Below are 11600 nucleotides of genomic sequence, written 5' to 3' on the forward strand. Positions count from 1 at the left end.
ACTGTGTGTGTGTATGTGTGTGTGTGTGTGTGTGTGAGTAAGTGAGCGAGCAGCTGTTAAGTTTCTGCCACAAATGGAAAGCTGCGCTCCGACTCCTTATATGGTCATATTGAGCCTCAAAAGGAACTTGGTGTCACTTGTATTATTGTCCGCTAGAACATCGGTATCTTGACTATTTAAGTAAAAATTATATAACTGTTACCTTGTATTAAAGAAAAGACATTGCTGTGTATATCTGACTGGGAATATACTGAGCGAGAGTGATTTTATTTGAACCCTTGGCGCACTGTTTGCTTATTTAAGACGCTGAAGGCTTTTTGTTTTCCGCCGGAATCCGTTGGTCTGCGGTCCTTCTGTTTCCGTGTGTGGGGAAGAGCAGGGGTGTGATTTGAGAGGAAACTTGTATCTGTCAAAATGCAGGTTGGTAAAGCTTTATTAGACTTTAACACGCTGTGATGTAACGCTGGAGAAGGAGCTTTTGATGTCTGAGTTGTGTCTTGAGATAATTTCGCGGCGGGACTTTGAAGCACCAGAAGTAGCTAATGTTAGCTCCACTGTTAGCTTGCTGAGAGCTTCATATCCTCCAACACTTACACTTACACACACGTCTGGAGCTGAAACGATTTCTGACTAACCAATTAGTTAAGAAAGAAACGATTCCAAAATGAACATATGACGCTTCTTTAATAACAAAAAATGGTTGTAACAATGTCGTGAAATAGATTGAGTGATTAAGCAATCATCTTCATTAATCTTCGTAATGTTTCGATTAAGTTGTTTTTGAATAAGTGTTGATTCATACCAGTCATTTATAGAGTCCATAACGTATCATATGATATTGTTTCTTATGTTGTCCGAGAAGCTGTTTAAAAGCTCGAAGATATTCAGTCTACAGTGACGTAAAACAGAAATATCGTCACAGTCAGCCGATGATTCAGCATCAGTTGGAAAGCTGCCAAACTATCAAACATTTGATATTCTTACTGATGAAATGACTCGCTGGGGATAACTTTGATCAGTTAACCAAGCAATCTATGGCTACAACAAACAATTAATATCATTATCGCTAAATCTGTCGATTTTCTCGATCGGTTGATTAGTTTTTGGTCCATAAAATGTAAGAAAATGGTGAAAAATGTCCAACAGTGTTTCCCAAAGTCAGAGTTGACGTCTTCAAATGTCTTGTTTTGTCCACAACCCAAAGTTATTTAGTTTACTCTCATAGAGGACTAAAGAAACCAGAACATATTCAAATTTAAGAAGCTGGAATCAGAAAATTTGAACATTTTTCTTTAGAAATGACTCCAAATAATGAATCGATTATCAAAACAGTTGGTGATAATTTTAATTAGTCAGTGACTAATTGTTGCAGCTTTAAACACATCAACAAACTGTTAAAACAAGAAAATAATTGCTTTCAGCACTACTGGAAAATGTAATCTACAAAACCTTGTATTTACCTGATCCTTGCTTAGCAGAGGTGGTGGACCACCACTTCCTGATGTTTCTCTTCTGGTGATCAGTGTAGTTAGTAGATGTCAGTCTAAACATGTCACACCTATGAAATATGACGGTTGATGTGTGAAATAGCATTGAGGTTAATGTGTTATCTCTTAAAAGTGTGTTTTTTATAGTGTTGTGGTCTTTATTTCAGCCAAAGCTTTCCACCTCTGTTAAAAACGACCACAGTAACTCCTGTATTGTATGTGTTACTTGTATAATATCTTTATATTAAAATACAAAAGAGATCTTTAAAGCAGCAGCCTGCTTTCCACCAGCTGCATCCACACAGAGTCACGGCTGTAACTCACTATAATTTTTATTATCCATCAATCCCTCACATTATTTTCTCGATTTAATAGTCTTGTCTGTAAAATATGGGGAAATGGTAAAACTCGCCCATTATAATTTGATAGAGCTTATGATGTCATCTTCTAATGTCTTGTTTTTTTCCAACCAACAGTCCAAATTCCAAAGATTCTCCATTTACTATCACACCTTTTAAAAGGCTAAAATCATCATATTTGAGAAGCTTAAACCACCAAATATTTAATGTTTTTGCTTAAAAAATGACTAAAAAGATGATTCGATCATCATTGTTGATCGACTAATCCATTTATCAACTAATCGTTGCAGCTCTACAACGAACACAGTAAATTACGTTGCTCATTGGTGGGTCAGGCGTTGTTAGTGGACCTATCGTAGATTTTCGTCCTGCAGCTTCCATCCATCCATTTTCAAGCTGCTTATCCTGTCAGCGTTGCTGTAGAAACAGCAGCCTGCAGGTCTGTCTAGACACTGTCTCAAGGTTGCTTTTCCTCCCAGTCAGTCTAGTTTTAAACTTTGGGTGGAAAATTTCAATGTAAGTCAGAATTTATTTCCAGCTGAACAAGACAATGTGGTTTTGATCTGATTTTTAATCTTCAACATTAAACTACTAGATTTAATTGATCTGAAATGATATATGCTCCGTTTCCTCTCCAGGACCCGAATGAAGACACAGAGTGGAACGATATCCTGAGGAAGAAAGGTATTCTTCCTCCCAAGGAGACACCTAAAGATGATGAAGAGGAGGAGCTGGCCCTTCAGCAGCAGTCTGTCGGTAAGAGAGACGGATTAGGATACACGTCTGTTAGTCTTTATCTCTTAATGTTTCCATCTCACAGAACCCTATTTTAAGGCTCATTTCACCCAAATCACAAAAACCATATTGCCTTCTTACCCCTGTAATTGTGTTATTAGCAGAGATACGGTGTGTAAAAGGCTGTTCTGACTATTGTATCCACCAATCAAAACAATGTAAATTATATCAAATATGATATTTGATAGTTCTGTTCAGTGTCAGACTAACTTGACCCTATTCAAATGATCACTGAGGGGAACATGTAATCAGCTGTTGTTTCTCTGAACAGTTAAAACATATGAGAGCATGACACTGGAAGAGCTGGAAGAGAATGAAGATGAGTTCAGTGAAGAAGATGAAGCTGCCATCGAGATGTACAGGTGAGTGTATGTTCTGCCGGCAGTGAGCTAGCTGCACTGGGCAACTGCCAACCATCAGCCATCCACACTACACTGTATGTGGTTATATATGTGAAGAACTGCTGGAAACGTGCTTATTTCCTAAAATTGACCACAACACGTCTAACCCTTATGCCCTCCGCTCTGACAGCGGTTCACTGATGTGAGTTGTGTCTCTTTGCAGACAGAAGCGTCTTGCAGAGTGGAAGGCCACTCAGATAAAGAACGTGTTTGGAGAGGTGGTTGAAATCTCCGGACAGGACTACGTCAAAGAGGTCAACAACGCTGGAGAAGGCATCTGGGTGGTGCTGCACCTCTACAAACAGGGGTAGGTCATCCAACTAAATCAAGTGCTTTAACAAATATGAGACAAGACTCTTCAAAATGTGTTAAATATACAAGAAATAAGGACAAAAAACATCAGGTGCTGTTCCAGTTTTCAGCCCATCAGTCTCTCCGCCACTTTGGTTTCACAACACTTTAACCAAAAAGCGCAGTACTAACCGGCCTGTCCTTCTGGTTTCCCAGAATCCCTCTGTGCACACTGATCAACCAGCACCTGAGCATACTGGCCAGGAAATTCCCTCAGACCAAGTTTCTCAAATCCATCTCCACCACCTGCATCCCCAACTACCCCGACCGCAACCTGCCCACCGTCTTCGTCTACTTTGAGGGAGAGATGAAGGCCCAGTTCATCGGGCCGCTGGTCTTCAGCGGCATGAACCTCAAAGTTGAAGGTAGGAGGCGACGTGCTGGCTTAAAAAGCTACAGAGTGTGAAGTAACACCGGTTTGACCTATTATTCTGGAGAGTCATTGAATGTGACAGCATACTTGAAATTTAAATGCATTTATATGCAAATGTAAACGTTTTAAATTTGTCTCAGTAAGTTAACCTGTTATAATGATAAAAAAAAACTACAGCTCTTGCAGTGCTAGTGTGACACTTGATTTTGTGTGAAGTCTTAGTCTTCTTGAGCTGATACGATTTCTCTTTGATTCATTTACACTGGTGACAGTGTGACAGTCACATCCTGTCTGTTTTGGTCATATTTTGTGAGTGAAGTGTTTGTAATTTGATTTGTGTGTCTCATCCAGAGCTGGAGTGGAGGTTATCAGAGACTGGAGCGGTGAAGACAGACCTGGAGGAAAACCCCAGGAAGCAAATCGAAGACAAACTAATGTCATCAATCAGATGTTCGCTTCCCACACGGAAGGACAGTGACTCTGAGGACGAGGACTACTAAGAAAGAAATCTGTCACAGTTGAACAGACGGGCTGCGTGGCCGCCAAAACACTCAGAGGACTGTAAAAAAAACAAAACATCTGGTGATGGTGTGAGCAGGGACAGAGAAGGGGTCTCATCTCCTTTTTATCAGCACATACTTTTCATATTTTAACTTGGTGCTCTTATGCTGAGCCGCTCGGCTGGAGAGAATCATACCTGTGACCTTGTTGTTGAACCACCCGTCCTCCCGTTGTTCTCAATGGGGAAAGTGGGGAAACAGCACAACATTCAACCTTTTGTAATTTGAATAAACATCTAACTCAATAACGCGAATCTTAACAAAAGCATCAAAGACAAATTTGAACTTTTTAATTATGTTTCATGATATATATATATGTCACAAAATGTACATGTACGTTTAAAACAGTTAAATTAAATACGAGTTCATCTCTTTGCCACAGTAAATAATGCCAGTGTTTGTCTAAATGCTCATTTTTATTGGAATCTGTGTCACGGTTGATTTATAAAGGACTTGTTTAAGAGGTATTGTGAGTGTTCTGCTTGTATTTTCTGACACCCGTGTCTTGTCCGACGGTGCAACATGGCAGGTTTGTGCGTGGGAACAGTTCACATTGAGTTGAGGCTGATTTACATTTGGAAGCAGGAAGAGGCATGGCAGTGCAGTTCTGTTTTCCGTCTACAGAATAATTTATTTTCTGGGAACACGACGTCATGTTTCTGCCTGGAGAGACATGTCAGAGATGCTCCACCAGCTGTTGTTGGGTGTGATGATCCAGAGGCGGTAGCTGCCTGCTGCTCCTCTTCTATTAAATGTGATTTCCTTTTGTTTTCTTTTTTTTAATTTTAGAGTTTTCTTTTACAACATCCCCTCCGGCAGAGCTCGAATCTTCTGTTTCATGAGCAAGACAGAGAAAGAGGAAAGTCAGTGTTAGAATTAGAACCAACCTGAACAGTGATGTGATTCACTGGTTCACCACTGCTTTGTTCTGTAACCAGGAAGCCTCCTCAAAAGGTCCATTTTCAGACCTCAGGCAGCGGGGAAACCATGGAAGTTGTCTTTGTTCTTTGTGTTGATTAATTTTCTACCTGAGGAACCTTTTTAAAACAGTGCTTCCAAACCTGGGGGTCAGGGCCCTTCAAAGGGTTGCAAAATAAATCTGAGGCGTTGCAAAATGATGAATGGGACAAGAAGAAAGAAAAATAATCTTGGGCTGCTCACATTTAGATTCTTTTTTTTCTTAAACTTTTCTCATCTTTTTTCTTCAAATGAAACAAACTGAGTGATACAACTACTCACAACTCAGACATTCAACATGTGCCAAAAGACTTGGAGCCACTGCTCTGAAACATGCCAAAGACAGGAAGCCTAAAAGGAAGCTTCATATGGGCCCAAACTGAATGACATGGTCCTAAAAAGCTTTAATCAGAGGTGTTTTTCTGTTACTTTTTCAGTGTTTAGGACATTTCACACCTGTGTTATTTCTCTGTTTTTCCCTGGATGGTTGAAGCCCTATTTCATCTCCTCTACAGTACATCTTCTTTACCTTCTTAAACATACAGCTAACTGTGTGTGTATCTGTGACATTTTCTCACCAAAAGCAGCACCTTCTTCTTTCTCCTCTGGGAAAGCTTGGGGGAAAGTCGCATCAGAGGGTGAACTGAGTTAGCCTGGAGGAGGAAAGAGATGAAGCAGCGTAAAAAAGAGGAATAGAAGCAGAGGTTCAGATGACATCAGACGAAATACACAAATCAAATCATTTTAATGTGTTCAGACTAATAATAGCACTAAGTCAAACACATGCATGAGTATTGTAGCAGTTTATAGAAATACATAACACAATGATAGAATTATAATCCATCAATATGATTATATCAGGTCCGGTCCTACTGAGTCCAGTGAACAGTGAACAGTAATTGTTGCATCTAGTTTATTTAGTCTTGATCTGATATTTCCTGATTTAAAATGTTGACAGTTTCAGACAATTTGCCACCTCTGTTACCATTTAAATGACAGAAAGTCAGACAAAAACTTGTGTTTGGAATCAATGAAGTTAAATGAAAGCAATAACTCTGTAATATGATGTTTCCAGACATGACGAATTGAAAAAATGAAGAGCTGTACGGCTCTTGTGCTGGTACCTGGTGCTGTACAGCTCCAACAGAGTTGAGAGCTTTAGAGTAATGAAACAGGAACTGAAAAAAAGGAGAAATTCCAAAGTCAACGAGCTGCTGCTGAACAAATATCAGACGTCAGAAACAAAAAAATAAGCAGAGCTGAGAGGAAAACTTACTCTTTTGAAAACATTCTGGACTTGATTCTGTGGAGAAACACAGTGTCAGATTAATAAATGATTATACTGGAGATTATATATATATATTCCTTTTGTTTGATCCACCACCTGCACAGTCACACTACTTTATTTTTTATGATCTACCTCTAAAAGCTGTGAACTACTATTTTTTTTAGAATTGTAAAATGTTTTTTTATATATAATCTGTTAATGCCACCGAGCAGCGTGTCAGAGATGGGACTGATGGGAAATTTGCTGGTTATTTTTAACTTGAACGTCAGCAGTACCACTGTCTTACCATAGAGGCCACCAATCATCTCCAGTCAAAGATATCACAATTAATTTGACAGTAATATGTCTGATAAAGTAATTGATTTAAAGTGACTTGAACATGTTTTTGGTCTTTTCTCTTCACCTACCTCATTCTCGTCTCTCAACAAAACATCACTCAAGTCATCATTTTGGATGTCTCGAATCTGCAGACAAACAGCACACTTCACTATGACTGAATAATGGACAGTGAATGCAACACAATATCTCAGTCTTGGTATTAAAGACTGAACAGCAACAGTAGATAATTCTCTACCTTTCTTAACGCAATCCCTTCTTCCCACTGATCGAGAAGACTGGCATCTGCATAAAGAGCACATGTGAGGACTAGTTAATATTTTCAGTCACACTAAAAATATTGCTTATATTGGAAAGTTATTACCCAAAATACAGTAGAACAAATATACAACGAGTATTAATGGTTACACAACTGGTGCAGCTGATAAATCAAATGTATCAAATTGTTTTGGATTAGGGAAGCATCATCTCATGTTTGTTTGATACAAATATCATTACCTTTATAATAGTAAATGTATTGGGATAATCACTGTGACATTGTACAATAATAATATACTAATTCAATAGGAATTTAAGTGTGTTTGTTGTTTTATTAATTAAATCTCATGCAATATTCTTATAAGACCAATCACATATTTAAAAAAGCGCATTTTGAAGAAAATGGTGAGGCTTTCTGCAAAAATGAGTTGGTATTTTTACACATTAATAATTGTCTTGAATCCAAATTTGAGTCATAAACTAGAATATCTTATAATATATATAATAATGTTATGCTCCTCACTGATTTGTTGGTTCACTGTGGAAGAGATTCCTTTGATTTCAACTTTAAAGATCTTGTTTTGGTTGAGGTTCTCTCCTTGCTGCAGTGACGTGTACTCTGGAGATTTACATCCTGACATCAATGTGTGTGGGCGTGGTTAATGTAACAGCACACACACTGGAAGAGATCAGTGGAATTATTTGCTTTTCAGCCATCTCAATTACTTGGTGCTACTCTCCAATAAGGCACACAAAGGTTTAGGCTCTCTTGTTATTCATAAATAATTTTGGAATGATTTACAGGCAAGTCATAAGCCATTAATGAGGATATCTTTTGGTCAAAAATTCTTTTGACTGGTGTCAGTATCTAATATGTAGTAGCTCTCTCAGGAAGACCACCCTCTGAAAATATACTGCACAGCATCCAGACTAAAATTATTTTTTAAATGACTTTATTTACATCGTAATTTATATCTGCAGACTTGATGGGTTAAAGTAGGAAATGTGTGACTCAATTGCTTGATGTGGTGGCTTATTAGAAAGTCACTACTAACAAATAATTAATGAGAAGAAAAGTGCTTGACATAAGCCAAAGAAATGCATGAGAGCAACACATAAAACCACAATGAAAGAAAATAAGATCCAGTAATCAATTCATAAAAGGTTCTTCTCCTACAATAATCCAGCTGTTAAAGTTAATAAGCTGTTAATTAACTGGTTTTAGTCCAGAAGCTCTGCAGCTCATTTCCAGAAGGTATTGTATATAAATGTTTAAAGCATCCATTGGAGGGGTCTGTGATGGATTAAAGAGTGAGCTAGAAGAGAGAAAGAAAACCAACCAACCTCAGAAGTTATCCTTATTGATAGCATGATTTCATATCATTAATAAAACCACTAGTTAAATTATAAAGTATTAAATTATAAAGTAATACTTACTGCTCTTTATATGTTGATATTTAGATTAAGGTGAAATGAGAATAGAAAATTATTAAATTAGATCCTCATATACTCAACTTCACAGTTTACATTCAATTGTGTGTGTGTTGAGAGATGGTGAAGGCATTTTTGCAGTTTTTTTTCCCCTTCAGAGAATCTGAAGAGTTGAGGAAGGTTGAAAAAAGTTCATAGTGGCATTTCTACTTAAACTCAGTTTTATTATACTTTGTGGTCATTTATCTCCTACTATCACACATCTATATTATTGTTCTGTGGTGACTTGTAATTTTGCATCATTTATGTACCTCAAGATTAACCTATTAGTGGTTTTAAAGTCATTTTTGACCACATAATTTACAGGTTTGTTCATTTACAGTATAAAACCCAAGAATTTCTCTTTAAAAAAGATTTTTCCTAAAAAAAAGCATGTTTATAAATGACCGTTGTTGAACATTTATATCCTTTTTACTGTATTTAAAATCACCACTGACATAATTACATAACAAAGCTTTAATTTTAGTAAAACATGCATTTAGATGTAGTTGAGTTAGTCCTTGTTATACAACACCTGTCTATCAGTTTTAATGTGATCACCCACCTGTCATGCTCCAACATCCAAGGCACCAGAATAAACAGAAAAGTAGAAGTTGTCGCACAGTTGGCAGAGTCATGTCTCTTTATCTTTCCTTTCTCCTCTTCTTCTTCTCTCTTTTTGCGCGCTGTTTGGAGAGGTTGAGCCTGGTGATGCGCACCACTCTGCTCAGCTCGGCTTAGTTCAGCTCAACTCGGGTCTGCTCGTTGATCTTGATCCCCAGCAGCTGTGTGGTCTGAACACTGTGCCCTCTGCACGCAGCAGTTTAAAAGCACACAACTTTGATGGCTGACAGGCATCCTCGCTTACGCAAAGGTGACCAATCACACCGAACCGGTCACCAGCACACCCGCTTGCGCAAATCCGCACCGCACCCTCCACCCCCATAACTCTCTCTCTCTCTCTCTCTGTCTCTCTCTCTCTCTCTCACACACACACACACACACACGCACTTGACCGTTTTCGGGAATAACGCTATACTGGGAATACTGGGTTGTTTTTAAACGTAACTGATGCAACCTGGGCTGTGTACTGACGTCAGGCTTTTATTATGACTGCATAAGGAGATGGATGATAACCCTAATAAAAAGATGCTTATGAACTACATCAAATGTTTAAAGGGAGAGTGTGCTTGAATGAATTGTATGAATACAACAGAGATAACAGAAGTACAATAAAGTAGCCTACTATGAGATGAAATTTTTACTTTGTATGGTTTTTAATTTTTGAAAACCTGTAGACTAACTGTAATGTGTGATTCTCAGTGAAAACCATTCTTAATGTATAAGGAAATGTGGTCTGCTGATGTCTGCTACAAACTAGAGTTATAAACACATTGTCTAGTATCTATAGTGTAGAGCCCTTCAACCAGAGTACACTTATGTTCAGGTGAACTACCACTAGCCAGAGAAACTGACAAGCTTAATGGTCTACGAGAAGAGTAACAGGCTTTTTTAGTAGTGTGATTCACTACAGGTGAGAAGATGAATGTTTGCTTTTTATATAATGATGTAACTGCTATAGTTTTTAGAAAAATGTCTCCCATCTCTGCTGACTTCTGGTTGGAAAAGAAAATGCAACATTCTGTCATCGTTAAGAAGTTTTACATTTTTTTTTAGGGAGAAATATCATAATGTAAAGTGAGGTCACCTAAGTACTCTGTTATGAGCATCAAAAATGTTATGGGAAAATTTGATATGATAGAGGAATATACCCTTAATGATTAATGTGCTGTATTATGACAACAAGTGTAATGGTAAGGACAATGCCATTTTCATATCCCAATGTGCTGTGGTAGTATTTTATGTCATCTGCATGGTCCAGACATGTGATGTGTCATCTGAGGGCAACAATCTGCAGAAGGTTTTGGATTTCTGCTTTGAGCACCAATTATGTGTCATTACAGATTATGAAAATATGCCAACGATGGCTGTTGTTGGATTTTTTTTTTCCTCTTAATCCCACACTAGCTAGATCACGACTGTGTCCTGTTGATTTGGTGCTTTCTCTTGATTGTTGTTATCTTGTGGTAACAAGCTTTTTGTTTCCTTGACATAAAGAGATCACCCATTATCACATTATTATAAGATGACAAAAAACATTGGAGCACACTCTCAAGTCCCAGTTTTTTTTTAAAAATGAGTCACCTCTCTTGTCTGCAAGATCAAAGAAACTTGATCATGACCTCCACGGTATGAAGAAACATGTCAGCCAAGACAACCCATCAAAACCTGGTGCTGTCAACATCTCAGGGTGAATTTCATCTTCCTCTAGTGCCTTTCCACCTAGAAATGTGTTAACACCTTTAGTTATTTCTGTCAAGAGACTGGTACGGCTACACTCTTAACTCTACCTCCTCCACAAAGGGCGTGCGAGTCAGGTTTATGACTTCCTCAAAGTGCTCCTTATGCATCTACATCTCCATTTGAGTTCAGCAGCTCAGTCCTGCTGAAAAGAGCTTCCACTTCTTGAGTCATCTAATGGTTTGTCCTTCTCCATAGCCTCCCTGACCTCCTCACACACCGGAGGTTTTACGTCTGTGAGCTGCAACCTTTATGACCTGCTGACACCTCTCTGCTTCAAGGGCTCCTTGGGCAAAACAAGCCCAAGCTTCACCACAAATGTCCTCCAGGAGGTTCTAAGGCATCAATGCCTTCTAGCTTCCTCTCTGAACAGCTACCTCAGCAATGGAGTTTAACCTAAGTGAAGTTATTAAAGAAATAAAACTGAATACATGCTGTACTGTATGTGCTTTTCTCACCTAACTTCTAACATTAACCTGCCCAAGGACTTCAGAAATTTGGCTAAATCTGGCGCATTTACATCATAATGTTGTTGATTAATGTGCAATGTCCTTGTTAGACAAAAAGGAAGATACCACCTCTATTGTAGGACAGAAAAGGTTTC

The 11600-nt window shown here is 38.3% G+C and overlaps 2 protein-coding genes across 3 annotated transcripts; one reads left to right on the top strand and one right to left on the bottom strand.

The window, feature by feature from the left end:
- The first annotated feature begins 313 nt into the window (after positions 1-313).
- On the top strand, positions 314-4790 carry pdcl3 (phosducin-like 3). Its single transcript, XM_044366574.1, has 6 exons — positions 314-420; positions 2485-2602; positions 2913-3003; positions 3206-3349; positions 3550-3758; positions 4118-4790. Exons 1-6 carry the CDS (start codon positions 415-417, stop codon positions 4264-4266), a joined length of 717 nt encoding a protein of 238 aa, XP_044222509.1. The 5' UTR covers positions 314-414; the 3' UTR covers positions 4267-4790.
- On the bottom strand, positions 4402-9483 carry nms (neuromedin S). Of its 2 annotated transcripts, XM_044366576.1 has the most exons (7): positions 9201-9483; positions 7146-7192; positions 6979-7035; positions 6560-6586; positions 6408-6461; positions 5862-5936; positions 4402-5157 (listed from the first exon to the last, which is right to left on the bottom strand). In XM_044366576.1, exons 1-7 carry the CDS (start codon positions 9271-9273, stop codon positions 5125-5127), a joined length of 366 nt encoding a protein of 121 aa, XP_044222511.1. In that variant the 5' UTR covers positions 9274-9483; the 3' UTR covers positions 4402-5124. The 2 variants fall into 2 exon arrangements, with proteins under 2 accessions (XP_044222511.1, XP_044222510.1); XM_044366575.1 differs by lacking the exon at positions 4402-5157 and having other exon boundaries at positions 5849-6461.
- Positions 9484-11600: the final 2117 nt, after the last annotated feature.

The sequence above is a fragment of the Thunnus albacares genome, chromosome 11 (assembly GCF_914725855.1).
Source record: "Thunnus albacares chromosome 11, fThuAlb1.1, whole genome shotgun sequence".
Taxonomy (NCBI): domain Eukaryota; kingdom Metazoa; phylum Chordata; class Actinopteri; order Scombriformes; family Scombridae; genus Thunnus; species Thunnus albacares.